Below are 24,673 nucleotides of genomic sequence, written 5' to 3'. Positions count from 1 at the left end.
TCAAATCGATTGGTGCGATATTTGGTTTAGTATTTTCAAAAAACCAAAGATATCGGCTCAGTTTCGATTAACTGAACCGATATATATATATATATATATATATATATATATATATATATATATTTATATTATCAATGAATATATGCATTACATATAAATATATATTTATAATATATAATATATTATTTATTATTTATAATATAATATTTTATATGTATTTTTAGTTTTTATTATATATTTATAATGTATTCTAAAAATATAAAACCAAAAAAATGATGAACCAAACTGGTGGTTAATTGATCAGTTTTGGTTGAGTTTTGGTTTCTGGTTTTCCAAAAACCAATATTATCGATTCAGTTTGAAAAATATGCCACTGAACCATAAGCGCCCCCCACCCCCCCTGGAACTTTTGTATGTTTTATGATCAACTTAGTGGCATTCTCCATTTAGATTCCAATTGTTTAGTTGGGCAGAATTGAAATCACATTCCCATTTCTAATGGAATGACATTCCCCATTTGAGAGAATTCCTATCTGAACCAAACAGACTATGGAAATAGACCATTCAGATTCTGAGTTCTATGAATTTCAATTATGATCTCAACTGTTAACCAAACCGATCCTGAATTCTAACCAGCAAAAATGTGAAATAACCTATGGCCTTTTATTTTAGGCAATATATTTAATATATTTATCTATCATCCATTTTAAATGACTATACTATTGAAAACAAACGAATTGGTATGATACAATTAATTCATACAAAAAAATGTACAATTAGAATGTTTAAAAAATATCCATGATAATATTAATATTATGCGTTATTTTAAAATTCAACTATGATGTATTCATTACCATTGGTTGTTGAATCCATATCTCAAATTCTCAACCAGTCACACTTAAATTTTATTCGTTTTTCATAAAATGCATTTTCACGTTTAATAATGTGCACTTACCATCACGTTTTTTTTGTTGCATGGTGAAGTGGGTGCACAATATATATATATATTGTCTTATTAGTATGTGTGCAAGTTAGGCTGGATTATGGCGTCAAAAAAAAAAAAGTTAGGCAGGATTAAGTCCAGTTAAGGCAAACCCTTACCCAAACCAAATTGTTGAATCCTTGACCCTAACCTAACTCGATTAGCATCAGATTGGGTTTCAATTGGGCTCAGATTGACCCGATTTCTCTACTTCTCTTTCTCATCTGTATTTTTTTTTTCATAAATTTTAGGGATTTATTGTAAAACAATACACATTATATTTTAGTAAAAAGGCCTTTAAACTCAATTTTGTTTACATATAATATACACATATAGATAAATATATAAATACACAATACTTGTACTGAAAAATAAATACATATATATATATATATATATATATATATATATTAATATATAGATATGTACATTTATGAATGCATAATTGCATGTATACATAAATACATATTTATTAACCTCGGGTTAGGCTAAATTTGGGAATGCTTATTTGGAAAATAGATGATTAAAAAACACTTATGAACGTTTGGTGAAAAAACACTTATTTAAAATAGGGGTAGTATAGGTATTTTAAAAATGACATGATTGGCCAAGATTTTTTTTTTACACCTAAAGGCAATTCCATTCATAATTGCTCACGTTACAAGGTAGAAAATGTAATAGTAAGAAAGAGAAACCAACAACTATAAAAGCAGTCTAAACAAGATACGACTAAAACAGGTAATCAAGATCACAATCTCTTCAAATGGTACAAACTCAAGAAATGCTAAAAGGTCGGCAATATGCCCAATGCCTCCAACAGAGATAACTCCAGCAAGTGTAGCCCCCTACTATGTGGGACCTGACCAACAATGCATAGCCCACAGAAAGGGGGTAGAGAAAACGAGAGCCATGGCACCCCTAATCCATGGCCAAAAATACAAGAAATCAACGTAAATGTGGATGCCGAGAGGCCAAATAGCTTCTCCTACAAACACGTTTGTTATGCCCAAGTAGCTTGGAATCCACATAACAAACTGTAACCCGCCAAACAACCGAATGGGCCTCACAACAAAAGCAAGAAATCCACATACTACCCAAGTCATACAACTGAAACAGTTGGAGCATGGACATTGACAGAGATAACTCAAAGGTCGCTTGAAATGGTGGCCGGGAAACGCGGCATCATGTGTAGAGAACAACTCAAAAAATGTCTTATTCCAACACATTGAAAGCAAAAATACTGGAGAGAAAGCAACATCAACCTCAATGTTCAACAGCAAGAGTAAAGAACCACACAATAAGCCCAAGAGCCGGTCGGAAGTGGCACCATTGTCGGCAAATGAGAAGCAAACAAAACTCACTTGAAATAAACTTGATTAAAAGGGCAAAACCAATCTTGAAAGAAAATCATACCTAGACCATCCCCAAATTAGCGACTGAAGTGTTCAAAGGAAAAACAAATGAAGTCCCATGGTAGACCCCAAAAAGTGTGCCTCACACAAGCAACCAATACCGAACAGATAGGGAAAAATGAAAAAAGATTGAATAAAGTTGGCGAGGAGCAGAACCAGAGACCTGAAATCTTCTCCATGGGCCTGGATCAAAACAGTCACAAGAATCTCTATAATCAATGCCGATAACAATAGAATTGCAAATAATCTCGCATCCACAGATGAGAGAGAAACATTCACATGAGAGTGTGAGAGAGAAACTCACATCTATAGATGTGAGAGAGAAACCCCCTGCTGAGAGAGACCATAGGGGAAGAGTCCCCATGAATTTTGTGATGGGCCAAGATAGGCCACAAAGGAAATAAACACTTAAAATAAGTCCAAAATTTTGATTTTTCAAATAAGTGCTTATTTTAGATTTATTTTTCAAACACAAATAAGTGCTTATTATGTGATCCTCAAATAAGCACTCCAAAACTTAGTCTTAGAATTGGCCAAGAACCTTAACCAAAACCCAAAATTAAATTGGATTCATAGTTTTCAACACCAACCCTTACTCAATATTCATGGCAAGGCGATCTACCTTTTCTGATTGGATTTGGATTAACCCAGCCAAAGTTGCAGCCATAATAATAAAAAATACAAGTTGAACGGGCTAGGCCACATTTATGGTCAATTCGATGACAACCAACATTAAAAATTCAATGCACTTAGTTTGGCTTGGATTGGCTGTGTGCATGCATATATACATACATGTAGTCGTGTATCTATGTATATATACATGTTTATAGTTGAATTGGACTTAAAAAACCTAGGTCTAATTGAAAAAATAAAAGAAAAACCCAAAGTCTTGGGCTTAAGCCTACGCCTATGCCGAGGACAAGCCCAGTCTGTGTAAATTGCAGGCTGCATTGGTCTGTGACTGTGCTCGAGTCAAGGATTCCTAAGTAATATAAATATATATTATTAATTTACATTTACAACAAGCCCGTCTAGCTCAGTCGGTAGAGCGCAAGGCTCTTAACCTTGTGGTCGTGGGTTCGAGCCCCACGGTGGGCGGTATTTTTATCATGTTTTCTTTTGCATTCGCATGCTTACTTATCGTACAAATTTTTGTTTTTCGTTCTTAACGCTTCCTTTCTCAATCCGATCAGCCAGAGGGTGGGAAATTTCCAGGCTCTACAACACGTTCTCTTCCCTTCTGCACCAAGCCTCCAACTTCCAGAATTCTTAGCTCCAAATATCCAACTTCAATGGCGGCAGTGGCTAGATATTGGGTGGTTTCTCTTCCCGTTCAAACCTCCGCTTCATCCCTATGGGGTCGTTTACAGGAAGCGATCTCTAAGAACTCCTTTGACACCCCACTTTACAGGGTAATCTAAACAGATTTTTTTTTTTAATCGTTTACAAATCAAATTCGTTTATCAGATGATATTATCTGTTAATTTGATTGAATCCCAGCATGGTTTTTTCCTTTAACGTTGCAGTTCAATACGCCTGATCTCCGTGTAGGAACTCTAGATTCTCTTCTGTCGCTCAGTGATGATATTTTGAAGGTAGCCTTTTCAAGATTCAAAATCGAATTCCACATATTCTTTCATTCTAATTTTATATTGAAGTGATCCTTTTTCTTTGATTTGTGGAATATGCAGTCTAATAGTTTCATTGAAGGAGTATCTCAGAAGATTAGGCGTCAGATCGAGGATTTGGAGAGGACTTCTGGTGTTGATAGCAGTGCATTGACGGTCGATGGGGTTCCTGTTGATTCATACCTCACGAGGTAATGATGTTTGAGTGAATATATCTTTTTGACCACTAAACTGCTATCCATCGCCAAAAGAAGAAGAAGAAGAATGAACTAGAAAGAAAGAAAAGTTGAGATCTTACCAGAAGTCTGTTTCTTACGAGGCTCAATTTGTTTCTGCTATGCAGATTTGTTTGGGATGAAGCAAAATACCCTACCATGTCACCTCTGAGGGAAATTGTGGATAGCATACATGTTCAAGTATCTAAAATTGAAGATGATTTCAAGGTAATGGTTCTTCCCTGCTTATTGGATTTTTTTAATAATCTATCATCATCCAAGCCTTATCCCAATTATATGGTGTCGGTTACAGGAAATCCGTTTTCCAAGTCATTCTGTTCTGTCTAATGCCATATCTATTGTTGGTAAATAAAACCCAAAAACCTAATAAAAATCCCTGAGGTGGACTGAACTCTAAATTCCCCCTTTTTGCTATCCCTACCCCTTTTAGCCCCTTCAACTTGCAAGACATCACTCCACCGGTGCTGTCAAAGGTCTTCTATGCACTTAAGCGAACCATCTTTCTACTTTCTCTCATTTTATCACCTACTTCTAGTTTCCTTTGAATGCCTTCATTTGTTTCCCTATCTTTTCTATTTTTTACACTCACCCATTTCAGAAAATGTGTTTCTGCGACACTCTTTTTTTTTAGGACATAATGTTTCACCAATCAAATAAGATTCTGGATGCATCCCTCCATTTTGCCAATTCTGTTCTGATTCTATGGGCAACATCCTTCTCGATCTTTCCCTTTGTTATGAATTGTTGAACCAAGGCATTGGAAAAGTTCACAGTGAGTTATTTTTTGGTCTCCAATCCTAAGTGTTCCCTGATTTTCATTCTTATTATTAAATTTACATATCACATATTCTTTTTTAGTCCTACTTATTTTAAAACTTCTTATTTCTAAGGTATTTGTTCTTAAACTTAATTTTGCATTCATTTCATCAATTAAAACATTGGCATCATCAAATTTTGCCAAACTCTGATGATCATTGGATTTAGTTAACCACTTTATCCATTTCTTTGTCTGCTCTTATTTAAGATTATATTTATACATCAAAACATCAGAGGACATAATGACAACTTTACAATTAATGACCTCATCCTTTCAGTAATTAATGCACCTATATAATGAAGTACAAGGGTACTCCAACCCAAAATACATTTGAAGAAGCAAACTTTGCATCACTTAGAGTCCAGCATTTGATGAGGATGTGGCAAAACAGGATTCTTGTAGCTTTCTTGAGAGTTAAGGTCCGTAACGCTGTAATAATGAAGTACTATCGGCAGAACTAATGGAAAAGTTTATTACTATGCCGTTTGATAATGAAATACAATATTTTAATATGTTTCAAAAAAAAAATCCAAGATTACTCTATATCAGAAAGGATGATAAATGTTATCACATTATATACAATATATTGTGGACACTTTACGACTCAACTGTAAATGTTTACAACCTTGAAATCATAAAAAGTTGCATGGTAATAGAATCATGGTAATTATTGAAAGAACACAAGAATTTGCATGTTTGATTGTGGAATAGTTGTTAGACAGTTTTGTATGCCCTTAGTTTCAATCAAAATGATGTACTTTATGAGTTTATTGTAAATGAATAAAAGTGCATATTTGATTCATGTTCCCTTGGTATGTTTCTGTATAATACCCTTAAACTGGACACTTAATGAGACTCGTGTTAGTTTAGAATGTTCACAGCCAGTGGGTCGGTCTAGGGAGACACATCCTGACAAGGCTGACACTGTGGTGCCACCAAGTTGGTTGGGGTGGTCTGTCTCAGTTGCCAGGGTGAGACCCTAGGCACATACAGTGTAGGATTAATTGAATCTTTGAACTGTACCAGATTTCCAGTATTGCCCTGAACCTTGGAGATTGATGGGCAAAACTGGAAAGTTGCACCCGACCCCTAGACTCGATTATGATACTGCACTAGGTGTCAGATTGGGTTGTCTTTGATATACCAATCAGTGAAATCCTTAGTGGGGGTCAAAACCTGGGTATGTTGGGACAGTCTGAGAATTCATCTGAGTGGGTGATCATAGTGACATGATCATCCCCTTTGTCGGACAAAGGTAATGATCGGGGATGCACTCTCTCTGATGGAAACCATGACTGCCGGTAGCCGATTTCAATCGTTGAGATTTGTTTTGCAAAATATATCTTACATGAGATATAAAAGTATATATATTATGGTTTCTAAAAGGTTTGCAAAATGTTTTAATTCCCGGGATCCATATAAGCAGAGAGTGCAACACTGTTCCTTGCAGCCGAGGGAGATGTCCTCTTTTGTCGGGCAGTGTATGATCATTATGGGCTAATCTTGCATCTGCCCACAGTCCCTAGGTGTTACAAGGTGGCTTGGCCCAGGGACCACTTAGGGTAAATGTCGGGCAGTGTATGATCATTATGGGTTAATCTTGCATCTGCCCACAGTCCCTAGGTGTTACAAGGTGGCTTGGCCCAAGGACCACTTAGGGTAAATGTTGGGCCCATAGAGACCATGAGATGGTTTTCAGGGGGTGCACTATCCATAACAGTGTATTTGGCCAGGCCTTGTAACAAAGGCTGGGCCGAACCCATGTGGCTGATGTGTAGATCAATGTTTGGGTCCCACACCATACAAGGAAGCCCAACTGGGTAACAGTTTGGAAGGCTAAGTGAATACATAACCTTAAATGGGCCTTAAGCCCATTTCGAACTGGGCTAATTTGATTAGTCACTTAAAGGGGCGAATTCTGAGATGGATCAGCTGATAGGATTGGGCCTATACCCTATCCACCTAGAGAGTCCAAGATCTAAATAAGATTTAGATTTGGAAGCCTCCTAATTAGATTAGGAGATGGCTGATCTGATCTGCAGATAAGATAAGGGTTATCCCTTATCACTTAAAGGGACTTCTTATCCAAATATGATTTGGATCAGCCTTTAGACATGCAACCAACATGCTCTTGTCTTCAGAGCTGAAATCACAAGAAGAGAGAATTCTGCACCTTGCAAATACTCTCTTGCCGCCTCCAGCAGTTCGATCTCCTACTCTCTACAGGAGTAATCAAGATTTGATCTTGATACCAATCTTTTGGGGAAAAGATTGATTGGAGCTGTATTCACAAGCCATATTGTTGATTTTTGCGAAGGGTCAAGTTCTTTTTGAAGAACATTGCTTATTCTGCTCCATCCTACACTGCGCCATCTTCAGCGGAGCAGATTTTGGATCATTCATTGGGCGTGAACACCTCCATTGGGAGATACTATTTCTCTGTATCAGGTACATCCTCCCTTTTACTCCTTTTGGTTCAGATCTGGTTTGGTTAATGGTTCAAGATTGATCATTGAAAAATATGTTTTTCAAAATAGGGAATTCGATTCCCTGCAAAGATGGGAGAAATTTTTGAAATTCGCCCAGTCCATTCCGCAGGTTTTGGGTGTCCATGTGATGGATATTCTATCCCTTCAATAGTCTCCTGCATCTGTGTTCTCATTCACTCAAGGACAAGGAAAACCATTTTGCAAAAATTTTTCCTTACGAATTACCACCATTACTGGTATAGCTCCAAAAATAATGGTCTTAACTTGGTGATACTCTAATCTGAAGTCAGAAAAATATTTTGGCACTTGAAACTCCTAAACAATGTTTATAAGAACGGACACAACCAATAAACTGTCAAAACATTGATTTTTCAAAATTTTCTTTCTTTCCTTTTTTTCGAAAAAGCCCATAGGCATATTCATTCATCCGACTTGGTTATCAAATCTGATAGAATTACATGACTTGAAAAGTCAGGAATTATGGACCAAGTGCAAGATCGACTAAGAGTTAAGCCATGATGAGCTATACAATGTGCAGCATTATTAACAACTCTTGGAACATGTTGAACTGAGTAAGATGTAAGGTGAGAAAGAAAGCTTCTCCAGTGGACTATCACAGTGTGTAGTCTCCATGGTGGATCAACTTCATCCACCAACAGTAGATTAACAATATTAAGCACATCACACTCTATAATAGCATCTTGGAGCTGCATAGACTTGGCAAATGATAAGCCCTCTAGAAAAGCATACGCTTCGGCAAGCTCAGGTTCACAAGTAGGGATTTTGCAAGCACAAGCAAAAAGGAAATCTTCCCTGTGGTTTCTAGCAATTATTCCAAGGGATGCATAGTCCTGACCAACTGTGACATCAACATTAACTTTAATTGTTCCCCATGGAGGTTTTGCCAATGTACAACTGAAGGCTACTCGGAGGGAGGATTAAGATTAGTATGAGTATCACTATGCCACAAACCCAACACAAGATTCAGCTGGATGTGAGCCCTTAAAATGATCTTCATGGGCTCAAATTGTACTCCTTGGAAGATGTACTATTTCTTGCAAGCCGGGTTTGTCTCATATTGATGCCTCCTTGCAATAACCATCCATCTTCTCCTTTATTACCTTCCTTATCCATCCTCCATCACAATGCAATAAACTCTGTTAAATTCATATACTGATGATGAAGGGGTCAAAATTGCATGCAAGCCAAGACCCAAACCTGATAGAGAAGGTGTAGTTAAAGGGTGGAGAGTTGGTAGAAATGAGACCCCAGTTACCCATCTCTAGTTCATGGATGACATTTTAATCTTTTGTGAAGGGACTGAGATTGAGAGGGTGAGAAGATTAAAGATGCTGATTAGGAACTTTAAAAGTATGTCTAACTTGAAAATCAATTTTGAAAAGAGTTGCATTGCAGGGGTTAATTTGGAGTCAAGAGAAGTGGAGGCTATTGCTGAGTGCTTAGAGTGTTCTATCTCTACTTGTCCTTTGACCTATTTGGGGCTTTCTTTAGGAGCAAATCCTCAGGAGAGTAGGTTCTGGTGCCCAATTGTAGAGAAGTTTGAGAAGAGATTGGCTTCATGGAAAAAACAACATCTCTTTGGGGGGAGGAATCACCTTAATAAGAGCTACACTTGCAAGCCTTCCAACTTACTATCTCTTTGTCTTTAGGATCCCAACTAGGGAAGTTAAGAAGCTGGAAAAATTAATGAGAGACTTTCTTTGGGAACCAGGGGAAAATAGAAAAGACCATTTAATTAAGTGGGAGGTGGTGTGTAGGAGTAAAGAGGAAGGGGCTTGGGACTAGGGAACTTAATTCAGAAAAATACAGCCTTACTGGGGAAGTGGCTGTGGAGGTGGCCGTTAGAGAGAGTCAGGTTGTGGCATGAGGTGATTGGAAGGATACATGGATGCTCAGGGAGTAGATGAGATGGTGGTGTATCAAGGCAGACAATTTCGACAACCCCTTGGAAGGCAGTGCACAATATTCTTACTCAGTTCCTCAGTCATATCAGGTATGATGTGTGTGATGGCAACTCCGCCCTCTTTTGGGAGGACAGTTGGGTTGGAGATGTTCCCCTGAAAACCCTTTTCCCTTCCTTGTTCTCAGTTTCTCGATACAAAAAAGAGGTTGTTTCCAAATTTTGCTCCTCATCGGAAACCCCTTGGGCTCTTACTTGGGATTTTGGGTTCCATAGAGGCTTAAGGGATGAGGAGATTGAGTGCTTAGTTAGTTTACTCTGCCTTCTTGAACAAGTTTGTTTGAACCCCTTTGAACCTGACAAAAGAATTTGGACACCTAGATCGGAAGGATCTTTCTCTTGTGCTTCTTTTTTCAAATCCTTTTGCTGTTCTAACCCTCAGCAGGCTTTCCGATCTTGGCATTCTGTTGGCACTATGGGAAAAAAATACCTTGGATAATCTACAAAAGAGAAGACATTTTCTCTGTATTTCCCCCAGCTGGTGCATCCTATGCAGATCTCAGAGTGAGGACTGTTATCATTTGTTAATTTCTTGTTCCTTTACTGCAGAGTTATGGGATTGGCTTCTCTCTTTGTTTGGGAACAGTTGGAACTTGCCAGCAGATTTAAGAATGCTTTTTGATCCCTCTACTTTTGTTTGGCAACAGAAAAGGGGTAAAATCATGTGGAGGTGTGCAAGAGCTGCATTGATATGGACAATCTGGGAAGAAAGGAATGCTAGAACCTTTTTGGAAAAGGAAAGGAACCTTCAAGAGATAAAGGACTGCATCCTGGTTAGGGTGATTCATTGGCTGAAATCTTTGAACTTGTTTCACCAATTCTTTTTTAATGACATTTGGAGGAATTGGGCAGCAGTAGCAAGTTGATCCTCTTCCAAGACTAAAGTGAGAACAAGCTGGTCATCACCTCCTGCAGGCTTCTTGAAGTTGAATTTTGATGGAAGTAATCTAGGAAACCCAGGTCCTTCTGGGTTAGGTGGGGTGTTGAGGAATGAAGTCGGGAATGTGATATTTATCTTCTCAGGTTCGTTAGGAGTGGGAGACTCTACTAGAGCAGAAATATTTGCTTTCCTGCAAGGTGTACAGTTTGCAGCTCAATTAGGGGTGAACCAGCTAATAGTTGAAGGTGACTCAAATGTTGTAATAAGCTGGTTGCAGGACCGAGAGTCAGTAAGTTGGTGCTTCAGGAATGAAATTAAAATGTTTAAGGTGCTGACAAGAAACATGGATCTAAGAATACAATGGGTGGGGAGATCAGCAAATGCTATGGCGGACTGTCTAGCCGAGCAAGGGGCAGTTAGGGAAGTTTTGTATTGGGCAGAACTGTAACTTATTACTTTTGTTTTCTTCTTTAGTGGAGAGATTGCAGCTCGCACCTCTCCAAGGGCTGCTTGTATGTGCTAATTTTTCCAAATTAATAAAAAGTTCCTTTATTTATAAAAAAAAAAAACAGTTTCAACATCTTCCCCACAGACTGGACATGCAATATCATTGAAATGAGAGTGCCTGGAAAGTCTTTTCTTTGAAGGCAAAACATTATATACACATTTCCACACAAACAGCTTGACTGTGGGGGGTAAGAGCTTCATCTAACGTAGGTGTCTTCTTTTCATATCATTGTGAAGGAAGCTAGATGTGGACCCACTCGGGGAATCAGTGGTAAGCAACTTAATGCACGATGAGGTTGTAACTTTCCCATGAAGGGTGTATGTCCACACAAGCCCATCAATGGCCTCCACATTTAGTTGAGATAGGGGCTCTGGCTTATATATAGCTTTGTTTCCATGTAACAACTCACAATATCTAAAGCTGTTTTTGGTTTGAAAGAAAAGGTAGGGAAGCCTATACAAACCTACCTTTGCCTTCCTCTCCCTACCTTTTCTTTCAAACCAAACATAGCCTAAAGTTCTGCATTCTAAGTGCCTGTGGAGACCTGTGACACATACCATGGTAGCATTGTGAACTACCATGCATTGCAAAACTTCCAAACGTCATTCATTCTGCTAGAGTCGTAGTCCCTGAGTTTACCCTTTTCAGTCATCAAAAGGGTTTCTACTAGAAATTAAAAGGCAGAGAAAAAATCAGTGCACGTGATGAACACTAAGCAAAAGATAAATCAATAGATAAAAAAAAAACAAAGAGGACCACTTGTAAGATCCATATCATCATTAATTAGCTTTATCTCATCTACCTGGGGACAGATACATAAAGCATGTTCTGTCATTCCATCCTCGTTGATCGTAATTCTATTAAAGCAAGGTAGCCATGGTTTTCTACTTGCTAATCCTTTCTAGATGTGGAAAACATCTCCTATGGGATCTAAAATCTAAACCAAGATTTAATTATTTGAGTCAACAATTTGCTGTTTTTCTTCATTTTCTGTCTTATTTTGAACTTTGATCTCTTAGTGCAATAACTGTGAAAATTCCTTTGTAGCAGTTTCACCTGTAACTTAATCTTTGTAAATTAACATATTCTCATATCGACTTTGCCAGGTTCGTGTTGCTGAGTATAACAATGTCCGTAGCCAACTTAATGCAATAAACCGAAAGCAAAGTGGAAGGTATAACTGTGGTAACAGACTCTTTTAGAATGGAATCTGAGAGTGGACCTTTCTGTTTGTATGATGTTATACATTGAACCATTTTTGAGTTTTTCTTCTATCTTCTTTTTAAGTGCTGCTAATCTGCATATGAGATTTCTATTAGGAGTTATGTGCCTGATGTCTTTATGTTATTGCAGCTTAGCTGTCCGTGATCTTTCAAATTTGGTGAAGCCAGAGGATATAATTACATCAGAACATTTAGTGACACTCCTTGCAATTGTTCCCAAGTATTCACAGAAAGACTGGTTGTCGAGCTATGAAACACTGACCAGTTATGTGGTAAGATTTAGTATCAATTCTTTACACTTTGTGGTGGATATGTTTGGCGGAAAGGCTTGTTAGGCTATGGAAACTGACCAGTTATATTGGTTTCTATGTATTGTGGATGGTGCCTTAGGGCTGTAATGCTAGAATATGGTTTGGGTGATTATCGCTGTGTATTAATTAAGCTGAACTATTTTAGGTTCCCAGGTCCTCTAAGAAATTACACGAGGACAACGAGTATGCTCTTTACACTGTTACTCTCTTTGGACGTGTTGCTGATAATTTCAAAACAAGTGCACGTGAAAGAGGATTTCAGGTGAGTCATTTTGCATACAAGGATGCTTGAGAAATAGCTATACCTTATGGATAAAAAACTTATTGCAATTTCATTCATCAAAATATATATATATATTGCAGTTCTCAAATGCAATGGTTTCAAATTATGCTAATTGTTACCTAATCCTTTTTCTTTGTAGCCCTTGTTTGACATTTAGTTTAAATGGAAATCTCTTCATAATGAGTCTTGCATTGGTGCTTCTTGTGATTCAGATTCGTGAATTTGAATATAGCCCAGAAACACAAGAAAGTCGGAAGAGAGAGTTGGAAAAGCTTATGCAGGATCAGGAAACTTTGAGAGGCTCCCTTCTGCTGTGGTGCTATACTAGTTATGGGGAGGTAAAGTTTATACTTGCAACTATTCTTATCCTTGGATATTCAGTAGTTGATAAGTGGGAAAGTTTCCTTCTTTTCCTAGATTATGCTATGAGTTTTTCTTCTGTATAGTACCACTATGTGTCTACCCAAGAAACCAATGTCTAATTTCAGAACCTTGTGTGCTCTTTTATATATTCTATTATATTGATGTAAATAGTCTGATTCCATGAACTTCACATGATGTGCCATTTTTCTTAAATATTTAAGATGTGAAATAAGGTTGAATATAAGGCTCAAATCAGTTTCATATTCTATAGTGAGTGCAAAGTTGGATAGACTGCCATTTGATTGCTGTCTTCTTTGGTAGTCTTCCCCCCTCCATTTCTCTAGTGACACAATATTCTTTTTTAAACTCAAAATACTGTTTCAGAAAATTTCATCTGAAAATGTTGTGCAGGTTACTGATGTCCAGTAGTCTAGTAAATAACTACAATTCAGTTCTCTTGTTGATTGGAGTTGTGTCTTTTTGTTTATTTAGTATATAGTGTCTCACTTTACATGAACTTGTACCTGTATGTATCTGCCTGAGTTAGGCTGATAATACAATACTTCACTTATCATTCTAAAAAGGGTAAAAAAAAAGAGAATGTTTCCCAAAAGAAAAAAAAAGAGAAAAATCTAGTATGGATTTGCGACTGGATTTGTAGTGAACAAAATGCGTTAAATATTGTAATTTGTTATTGGTTTTGTTGATATAGAGTGGACAAATTTTTAGTTTTCGAATCAAGTTATTTAGTGAAGAACTCTAAACGATCCAGGAATGTTGCTTGTTGCGATATTGTTTGGGACCCAAAAGGTGAGTCTCAATCTACTGGAAATGATATCTGCAATAGTTACTGGTACATCACAGGATCTGGACTCCCAGAAGGCCTCCATGTCTTTGTCTCTTTAATCTTTACCCTCTATTTATGAGACAAATTTTAGCTCAAAAAATCTTAGAGATGTCTAAATAAGTCCATTTTATGAGGAGACTCTTTAAAATAAAAAAAAAAATTAACACTGAACAACCAATGTTACTTGGTGAAGATATCAATACAAGGTGTCATATAGGCTAATGTGGACAGTAGGATTGACAGGTAGACAATTGAGATCTCCCATGCTATCCCTCTATGTGGCAGAAATATGCTACTTTGTGTAGGGAATCTCTGAATTTGACCTGATCAGGGAACCTTTTTCCATATACACAATCATAAAATGCTTTTTTTTTTTTTTTTGATGAGTCACAATCATAAAATGCTTTCATAACATATTTGTTGTTTTGAAATTTGTTATGGTTAATATGCATGTACATACAAATGCCTATATGTTGGGAAGGCGAGGTGAGATTTGTATTAATTATGAGGGTATCAAAATACAAGTATAGCTCATATGAAGTGAGCAGCTATACATAGGAGAGGTCTCTGAAAATAATAAAATAACTAAAGCAGAAAAGATATTGATTATGCACAAATAGGGAACCAAATTTAAGCACAGGAATATCAGCACCAAATGGTCCATCCACACTTCAATTATTTTACGTAATAATTTTTTTTTAAGGAAAGAAAACTTGCATTTTATATAAATATTGGTAAACCAACATTTTTACTGCATTCATATTGAATCATCTATTGCATTAGAGGTAAGATTGCCACAATTTCAGGAAGTGGGAGTTGGTGTTTATCCACTAGTTTTGCATAGGTTAGACTTATTTTAAATGAACCATTTCAGATGGGACTTGATTACCGATTTACTAAGGGCAAAAACACATGGATGAGAGGTTGTAACTAAGCCATTCTCGCTTTGGCTTTCGGAAGTGTTTGGAGTTTGGGCCCAGCATTTAGTTGGTAGTTTGGTACTATCTAGGAGCTCACCTAGGCCAAAATTTGTATTGTTTCTCATGACTCATGAGGACCATCTGATTGCTTGAAGTTTTAGAAAATTCTAGAAATAATGGTTTTAATAACTGTCCAAAAGAGTCCATATTGGAAAATCAGGTTAATCTGATTGTTGAATTTAGTTGAACTTTTAGGTGTGTCCCTGCGAATGATGCTTGCAACTTTTCCTTTGTTCATACCCTATTCTACCTTTCTACCTTATAGATCAAGATTTTTTTTTGGATCGTTATGATAGATAGAGAGGATCCTGATGAAGTATGTCTAACTTGCCAAGTTCATTATTGATTTTGGGGTTGTTCCTTGATGTCCAAGTTGTAATGTGCCTATATTTGGTGGAATACAGCATACTAAAAGAACTTAAAACCTGTCATTGAGTCCCTTCTCTTTCTAGTTATCTTGTGCTCCTATAGAGAGGTAATTCTTGCTGCCTTGGAATAGTTCTGTCATGTGGTAATTTTTACTACTATTTTCTTTTGTATTATACCTATCTTGGGTGGTCTTTTTGTGTGTTTATTTCAGTAAGTCCACATATTTCAGTTTTTTTTTGGAATGTTTTAACTTGCAGGTTTTCAGCTCCTGGATGCACTTCTGTGCTGTACGTGTTTTTGCTGAGAGCATTCTGCGATATGGCCTGCCACCATCTTTCTTGGTAATCCTTCTCATAAGACCTCAAATATATTGCTGGGTTTTTAACCCTAGGTTTTATTTTTGACGAAGCATTGGTCCTTGATCTGATTTCAGGCAACAGTGTTAGCGCCATCTACTAAAAATGAAAAGAAAGTTCGCTCTATCCTGGAAGGGCTGTGTGACAGCACTCATAGGTGAGCCATTAAGCTATGTACATTCACAGCTTTATTTTTTCCCTAATTATTGTCTTAGCTATTTTGTAACGTTTGTGACATATGTCAAGTGAACTTCAATAATTAGAGCAAGAGAAAAATTAGGACTTGGGAATGGGTGATGCATATGGTAACATAGCAAAGAATTCAACTATAAAAAAAAAACATACCAAAAAGTTTAACATCCTCCATTTTGTCAGTTCCTGTTGGCCTAGGAGATGCTATAGGGAATATTCTCCCTATTGCTGCATTGCATCATCCTAATGACCAATTACCCACCATTTTGGATAACCAGAGTACTTGAGATGAATTATTCCGCAATTGAATTCTCCTGTTAGCCAACAGAGAGCTTTTAGTGGACTGGTTACTTCAGTAAGGCATGGATGATGGTGATGATGATGGGGTCAAACTTTACAATGTTTACATATCATTTGTTCTATTCTCCTCGTAAGGAAAAGATCTATTTGAAGTGTTCATCATTGTGTTTACGATTGCCATATCATATGCAAAATCTAATATTGTACATCCTGATTCATTTCTCTCCCCAAACCCAAATCCTTCATGCGTCATATTATATCCTACACTTCATTTCATTACATATTCATTTTAAGTCTCCTATAAAAAATCTTCCAAGTTTTCCCAAAATTGTATTCGAATGTTTTCTTCTGAATCCACTTAAGGTGCATAAGCACTAATTATGTTAATGATTTCCTCACATAAAACAAGTCTAATTATAATTGTTCTATTCCCAAATCTTTTAACATTTACAATTTTTTTTAAATCCTTATCTACTATTATCGCTACACTATTTCTATTATTTACCTCTCAATTATACCATAATTTGTAACAATCAATTTCTTTGACTTTTTACCCTTCCATTTAGTTTCTTGTAGGCATGGAATATTAACCCTTCTCCTTTTCATAGTGTCTACTAATTTCATAGTTTTTCTTGTTAATGTTTCTACATTCCAAGTGGTTAAACGAAGTCATGTTTCTTGGACTAGCTTCTTTACCCATCTCCATCCAGAAAGGATGTAGGAACGCTTGCCTATTTGACACAACCGAGCGTTGTTGTGGCAGGTCATTTACGGGGACTATCATGCAAACCCTTGCTCTCTTAACACTACACTCGGGTTAGGGTACAACATGTTGTTTTCGGAGAATGCCCTAGTATGATCACAGAAAGACAAATCAGGATCCATATCATGAGTTTGGCAAAAATTTTAGTACTGGCTGCCAACCTGGTGCGCCATCCTCCTTTATCTGGGCTTGGGACTGGCAGTGTAAGAGAAGCTCACACTGTTGGAGTTAACTACTATTACTGTCACTGTTAAAATTATAAAATCTTTTAACATTTTTACTGGTATTCAATTTGTGATCCATATAACCCCATGGAATAAATTAATCAACTACAAGATTGAATCTTCTTTGAAGATAGCACTACTACAAGGAATGAATATAGCTAAACAACTTGGGTTTCAACATGTGGAGGTGGAGGGTGCTTCAAAATTGGTAATTCTTTGGGTGAGTGACAGCAACCTAGGAATTTGGACCTACAGACAAAATATTAGGGAGATAGAAGTATAGCACAGGAATTTGGAGCCACTTTCAGATGGGTTAAGAGAATTACAAATGGGATGGCTGATTCATTGGCCAAGCAAGAGGTGTCTAGGGAACAATTTTTTGGACAACATTATAATCGGGTTTAAATTTAGATTGTAATGGGGAGCTGGGTTCATAAGCACCAGCTTCAATTTGTACTTGTTTAACCTAAATTAATGAAATCTCATGCTTACTGAACAAAATAAAAGATTCAATCTTTCTTGTTTAGCAGACTCGTTGGCTAAACAAGGGAGCATAATTCAATTTTTAGTGTAAATTCTGTAGCTGACACTTTGTCCAGCTGTTTCCTAGCCATACTTGGGTATCATAGCTTAGAGGTGTCCAATCAAGCTGGTATTTTGTCTAATAGCTAAATGGGATCTTCAATGTGAGTCCGGATGAGCTGGAGACAAAAATGTGCACACCGGGCTGAGTTACCTATCACGGTTGGAAATGCCAGTGTTCAGTACAGATGGGGTCAACAGTGAGCACTGGTGTGTTCACACGTGATAGGTGCCCAGCCCAGTGTTCAGTAAGGTTAGGTTTAGTTTGGGAAGATATCTACCAAGTAATCTAAAACTAGGAACTAGATTCTATCGCACTTATGTTAGCACAAGAGCTACTGAGTGTTTCTCTCTAAGTCGCTTAGAAAACCATTCTTTCCGCTGAATAATGGTTCATAGAGAAGTTTTTGAACAGGTCATTTCTTCATCAAAACATTTCCTGTTTCACAATACTGTTTTTACTGTTTTAGCGCTGTTGGTGATGATTTACAGTCTGACTATGCAGTCTTTTCTGTATCTTATGACATTACCCAAGTTGTCCTTAATTTGATAGTTTAGCTATCGTAATAGGCATCATACATGCATATGTACATATGTATATTTGTATTTTCATTCATTTAATTATATTCAGCGGATATTTATATTTAAGGTCCTTGAATTGGTATATGGTAGGCTAATAGATTATTAAATGTATGTTGTTGCAGCACCTACTGGAAATCTGAAGATGAAGGAGTGGTTGGTTTAGGGGGCGATGCTGATTCTCATCCATATGTATCCTTCACTATCAATATCATTTGAAGTCAGTCGGCTTTTAATGTTGCCGCCCATCCAAATCCCAGTTTAGAGGGTTACTTTTTGCCTAAATAACAATGGATGGGGAGTAGTACAGACTGTATATTAGAGTAAGTTACCCACAATTCATTGGTTGTTTATTTATATATAGCTTCCTCGATCTCATTAGAGGGCCTTTTGGGTGTGGGGTGGGATGAAATTTAAGTTTTGTATTCTAGATGCTTGGAGATTTAAACCAAAATGTTGTCATAATTCAGAAAACTTGATGCAAATGTCTGTTCTCCAATGAGACGATTTTTACTTGTTCCAATGCATTTCATGATCCTTCTGCAAACAGCAGGTAGAGGGTAAATACATTTGGTTCCCAAAGCAGATATGTTCTAAGGTAAAAATCAACGTGAGCATGGCAAATGCCTTCTCTCTCTCTCTCTCTCTCTCTAGAAAAAAAATAAAGAAAAATATTCTAATTTTTAAATTCCAAGGCTAGGTTTGTAGTCTGTACAAAACTTCACTTCCCATTGTTAGGCAAAAACATGCGCCAGAAATTTCTCACCTGATTGGTGATTTGAACTCTTAATGTGTTTTTTTTTTTTTTTTTGTGATCAACGAGTGCAAACTGCAAAAGGAATGGTCAAAAGGGATGGTTGGGTAGGTCCAACCTGGGCCCAACCAACCTGAGCTTTTGCATGGGTTGGGCTTGGGTTTTTAGGCTTTAGGCTAGACCTGAGCCTGAGATTCAGGCCTGTCCTGTATATATACTTGGGCTGTGATTGGGTTAAGGTCTTGGGTAGCGTGAACCCAAGCCTGGGCCTAGTTTTGTGGAGTTAAGCTTAGGTTGGGCCAGGCTCAAGCCCAATGTTTAAATCTTTGGGTTGGCCTAGGTCGATCATAAAACTGCAACTGAGTTACTTATCTGCCTGTTGTAGATTTCCTAGTTGTGTTTTGATCGTCAATTCGTCATAGCGCATATATAGAAGTCTTGTGGATTCCATGTATCACCATTTGCCGCTGTCTCTCCCCTTGAATTGATGGCATTTGTTATCCTCAACTTGATTGCCACCCGAGGCTGTACAACTTTTTAGGCTAAGGCATGCCTGATGACACACATTACATTGAGTCATTGACACCGATATCCCGGATAGTGAGGGGTGAAGCCTTCTTATCAACGTTTTCAAAACCAGACCGGATCGGACACAGTCAGACTGGAAAAACCAGGAACTGGACCCCTGACCGGTTCTGTTTAACTCCAAAACCGCTTTTTGGCCAAAAATCATTGATTTGGTCAGTGAACTGTTGACTCGGGTGGTCGGATCGTTGAACCGTTTGACCTGGGAATGGGTTTTGGCCATTTTTTGGGTTTTTTTAATTTTTTTTTATTTTTCTGTGGGAGCGGGCTGTCCATTTGGACCAAATAACGGGACCATTTGACCCGAGAATTGGACCCCAGAACGTTTCCCTGTCCGGTCCGATTTTAAAAACCCTTATTCAAATTGTTCTTTGCAGTCATTACGCCCCGAGAGAGAACCAGTGGACGCTTGAACCACAAATTGGGTAACTTGTTCAGTCACCAATATTATTGGTTCAAGTGTCACAAAAACATCTGCTCGGTGAGAACTTAGAAGCTTGAAACTTGAAAGACTATCATTTCATGTATCATTGGCTTCGCTTTAGTCATTTCGATGTAAAACATTATTTTCTGAGGGTACACAAGGTTCTGCGGTAGAAATATTAGTGTTTTTTATCTTCTGTATGAGATTGTTGACTTACGCCTTTGGCCCACTGAGATACAAGGCACTAGAATCATGATTCTTGCGTTTGGATTGTGGGAGCGGAAGGGATTTAAATTTCCGGTCTGCCTTCATTTCACAGAAATGAGATGGACTAGCCCTTGGGAGTAAATCAAATTATGCAAACACAGAAAAAAAAAAAAAAACTAACATATTCAAATGATGGAATCTAGAGATTCGTAGAATTGAAAATCAAGTTCTGTTTCTAATTCCAATTTTTTTCAAGATGCAATGTAAAAGAACCCAGCATTTCCCGCCATGTTTCAAGAATCAGAACCCACTACCCAGACCCATAAACGGGCCCTGTCCTGTGTGATGCTGATAGAATTACCGAACCGTGCTAGTAACCAGTAAGCATCACATAGGTTTTACCCACCCTATCCTCAGGTTGAACCGCATTTAAAAGCATGGCACTGAATATTAACATGCTCATATAGTGACTCCATGTGTGATGTGTGCTGGTGGAGGACATTCAACAAGAGCATGTGGCTTTGCTTACCGTCCCCAACTGACGAACTCAGTAATGGATTTGGTCCAACCTCAGCCAAAGAAGCCCTTTGCCCCGGTAAGGTAAGGTCCCAGTTGCAGACCTAGTGCTCCCCCAACTCTCCAACCCTCCAACGTAGGTACAACAACCCTACTACGCCTTTTACTAGGCAGTCCAGTGATTACTGATTACTGATTAGCGTCCCCGACTGTCCGTCTTCTTGTTTGGCTTTTGCTTGAGAGAGTGCGATTTTATTTTCTCAATCTGGAGACGGGAGGTCGAGTCCACTTTCGGCACCGGTGCCAATATCTCCGACACCCCTACTAAGTAGTAAACCTTTGAAATTTTAATTATTGATACTGACAAATATCAATCCGAAATTATGTCTTTCTGTGCAGACATGTTGTTAGCTTTATTTGTTTTGGGTCTCCCCTTCTTAGTATTTGCTTCAACTCTCGAACACTCAAACTCAAGCCGAACCAAGGGAAAAACTCCCCATTTCTTTGACCCGACTCTGATGATGACCTGAGCTTCGGGTAAGGGATTTTAATATCAGGCCACGCCAGTCGCCAGTACTATTAACTTAACTAACTATTAACCTAACGCCGGCTTTTTCAAGGTACCGACCAACTGGACTTGGTCGGGTTTGGGTTCATAAATTTTTTGATTATTCATTACCCCTTACCTTTTGATGTGTTCCCCCCACAAAGTTGTAATTATCTGGGGATAACAGTAACAAATCCACAACAATCCATGATATTCATTGAACAGGTCAAAGATGAAAGATACAGCACAAGAGAAGGAAACAAGTGGGGATCAGGTTTAGTCTCAATTTCTGGACAACCCATGCCTTAGCTACAGTATATGTGGTACAACCCCATTAAATCAATTAATGTCACCTTCATCCTCTTCCTCTTTCGTCTGTGTGACCTTTGTATTCTTCTTATTAAGTTAGACGACCTGAAGAAGACAAGGCAATTCAATGATCACCCACGCCATGCCATGCCTGCATGCTCCTCACTGAGCCCAGTGGACCCTCGACCCCGTGGGCCGCAACCATGACCTGCACCGCCCTACACCCCCCTCCCAGAACTACAGTCATGTCTGCTCTTGGCCCCTCCTGATCCATCTTTATTATGAGAAGATAATTAACTTGATGGTCTTTCGTCCTTATCCCCTAACCACCCAAAATATACAAACAAATTAGAACACAATCAGGAAGCAGAGAGAGAGAGAGAATGTGTGAGTGAATTCTGATCTCTTCTTGGAGACTTGACTTCTCCATTGTCTGCTAGTGCCAGCTGGACGGAAATAGCCGGAAAGACAGGGCCCCGACCCTCGACGTCGAGCGTCTTCATCAGTCGTGTTGTTGATCAGTGATGCTACCCGTAGGGAGAAGGAGGTGATTTCTTTCTACTTTTCTAGGTAAGTCTAAAAGGAGAAGAAACCGATGAGCACTGCAGACATTGATTATACATGTATGTAATGAGCAATTAATGCGGCAGAAGAAAGTCGATCTACTTCATACTTGATGGGTATATATACTGTAAATTGTAAAAATGAAATCGATCTAAAGCAAAATACTTGAGGTCTTACCGTCTTATATAAAGGACATAGCATATGTCCGTGGACCCAGGATATTTCAACCGCTTTCGTTATTACGGTACGAGTAAATTATGATTTGAATATATGCGAGGTAGTTAAGTAAAAGAGATAGTGGCTGTTCCCTCTCCCCTCTCAGACTGACTACTAGTCACGACTCACGACCGAGTCTGATCTGTGGGCATGTGAGAACGATCTAGGTCGGATACGGGTCTCCCAATCCCAGTTAAATCTTTGAAACAGGAGAGTGTACTGCATATTCATCGAGTCATAACTCGTCAGTCTGGATGTTGGATTTGTTTTGTCTCTTCTCTTCTCCTGCGAATATGCTGTCGCGACAATTTCTGGGACTCCTTTTAGCCTTGTAACCCACTACACGTGGCAAATTAAGTCTGGATGTGGTCCACCCTGAGTTGATGAGCCGGCCAATGTCCAAGTAGTCCAAGTAGTCCAATCTAGGTCAAGTATCTTTATTAGCCGGCCTGAGAAGCCCATTCTGGGATATTGCAAATTAATTGAATTGACCAAACACATAAGCCTGTCGCCTAGCCAACAAATTAACACATAAGACAGAACAGATCTAAGTAACCTAACAAGTTATGGCACGTTTGCTTTGTTGACAAACCGCCCCAGCAGTAGCTTTAATTTTAGATACAGGAATTGGGAAGGAAGAGGACGTCTCAACTCTGAATTCCATGAAGAGAGCACAGAGGGTCGACGCTTCTCGGTCGGTCTTTTCCGCGTTAATGGTGGGGATCCTGAATCCTGATAGAAAATGACCTACATTACATGAATGGGCACGACGTCCAAGTCCCCCACTCCACCTCCACGTGGTAGAATCCAGTCAGCGGCAACGATGATGTACCTGAATGGGCGGCATGTAGAAGCAACATCCAAGCCCCAGGCCGAGTGAGACCGCTCAGGCTCAGCTATTATCTATCTCATGGGCCACAACACAACATACAAGTGTACAACCCAACCCAACCCAGTTTGTTCTCTTCTAAACTTCTACTCCGGGTTTGTTCCCTGCTTTATGGATCATGGCCTCTCGTTTAACGTAACACTGCCTCAAAACGTGGCAGGCTTAGGGATCTTTGTTTCCCCCATGTCCTGAATTAATCAAACAAGAGAATCACAGAGTTGCTTTAGCGAGGCAGATTATTGATTTTGTAACTTCATTGATTCTTAATTTTCTTTGAAGTCACTACGCCGGCTAACCTATGATAGGACCTATCAAACTCTAGACCCATTAATCCGAACATCTCGTTAATTCCGAAATCCAAACAATTATGAATGAACTGTTAAAGAAAGAAACTAATTCAGGAACCGCTCACCTAACAATTAATTAAAGCTTTTAGGTTAAACTGTTTTTTTAGATGGTATTAGACTTTATATGACCAAGTGGCCCAGTGTTCAATTTTCTTTGTTATTAATTAAAATTTAATATAAAATATAGATCCACCTGTGCTTCAAAGACTTCTCATGAAGGGGTGTATCAGAGAATAAAAATCTATTTAGAGACAACCCCTGAATGAAAATTTAGCTGCATGCCCCTTTTCATGGAAACAAACGCAGCATTAGCAGTTGGGCTAGGATTAATTAATAGACTGGATTTAAATTTCATTTGGTTTGTGAATAAAGTTGTATTGCTGAAACTTTAATTTACACGAGCACAAACATTAAAAATCCCGCCAACCTGTTTTTCTATCATGGAGTTTTAAGCCTTCTCCAGGAAATATGTTTACAGGTTATATAACCTGTTGGCAGGACTTCTCTTTAGGTAGGTTACGGTTATATCCATGTTTTTCAAAACCGGATCAGACTGGACGATCGGACTAGGAAAACTGGGAACCGGTCACATCCATTTTTTCAAAAAAATGGATTTGTTCCCAAAATTGTTGATTTTGGTCAGCAAATCATTGAACTGGACAGTTAATCGTTCCAACAGTTTTGATTATTTTTTATTTTTTTGAATTTTTATTTTTCTGTCAAAACAGGTTAAACATTCGGACTTTTCAAACTGATAACCGGACTCCTAACCGATTCGGTCACTGGGTCAGTTTTAAAAACCATGGTTATATCTTGCCTTAAAAAATAATCAAGTGCAAACTAAGATGCAAGGCAATGTAAGTAATAACACCATAGAGTTAGGCATGAATTGAAAGTCCATTCAAGAACCTAACCTAACATCTTAAGCTTTCAGACTGAATGATTTCTTAAGATGTGCTTTAGATTAATGGTCATATATAAATAGCTGTATTTGAAGGGTACTTTCCCGA

At 38.2% G+C, this 24,673-nt stretch overlaps 1 protein-coding gene and 1 non-coding gene across 2 annotated transcripts; both read left to right on the top strand.

The window, feature by feature from the left end:
- Positions 1-3,419: 3,419 nt before the first annotated feature.
- Positions 3,420-3,492, top strand: TRNAK-CUU (transfer RNA lysine (anticodon CUU)). Its single transcript has one exon. It is a non-coding gene; the product is annotated as a tRNA-Lys (tRNA).
- LOC148853404 (V-type proton ATPase subunit C-like) lies at positions 3,442-18,804 on the top strand. Its single transcript, XM_088941583.1, has 11 exons — positions 3,442-3,806; positions 3,921-3,989; positions 4,086-4,213; positions 4,366-4,465; positions 12,040-12,107; positions 12,287-12,428; positions 12,613-12,729; positions 12,963-13,088; positions 15,567-15,650; positions 15,743-15,822; positions 18,431-18,804. The coding sequence occupies exons 1-11, from the start codon at positions 3,687-3,689 to the stop codon at positions 18,522-18,524; spliced, it is 1,128 nt and encodes a 375-aa protein (XP_088797709.1). The 5' UTR covers positions 3,442-3,686; the 3' UTR covers positions 18,525-18,804.
- The last annotated feature ends 5,869 nt before the right edge of the window (positions 18,805-24,673 follow it).

This window comes from Nelumbo lutea, chromosome 4 (assembly GCF_056320005.1).
Source record: "Nelumbo lutea isolate HS-2025 chromosome 4, American lotus-T2T, whole genome shotgun sequence".
NCBI lineage: Eukaryota > Viridiplantae > Streptophyta > Magnoliopsida > Proteales > Nelumbonaceae > Nelumbo > Nelumbo lutea.
The sequence above is the reverse complement of the archived record's forward strand: the minus strand, read 5'-3'. Positions and strand labels throughout refer to the sequence as shown.

Bases quoted from the DNA above. Each gene is read 5' to 3' on its own strand.
- LOC148853404 (XM_088941583.1), top strand. From the start codon at position 3,687: ATGGCGGCAGTGGCTAGATATTGGGTGGTTTCTCTTCCCGTTCAAACC. The intron at 3,807-3,920 runs GTAATCTAAACA...TTAACGTTGCAG, and splicing joins TTGACACCCCACTTTACAGG to TTCAATACGCCTGATCTCCG. The intron at 4,466-12,039 runs GTAATGGTTCTT...CGACTTTGCCAG, and splicing joins AAATTGAAGATGATTTCAAG to GTTCGTGTTGCTGAGTATAA.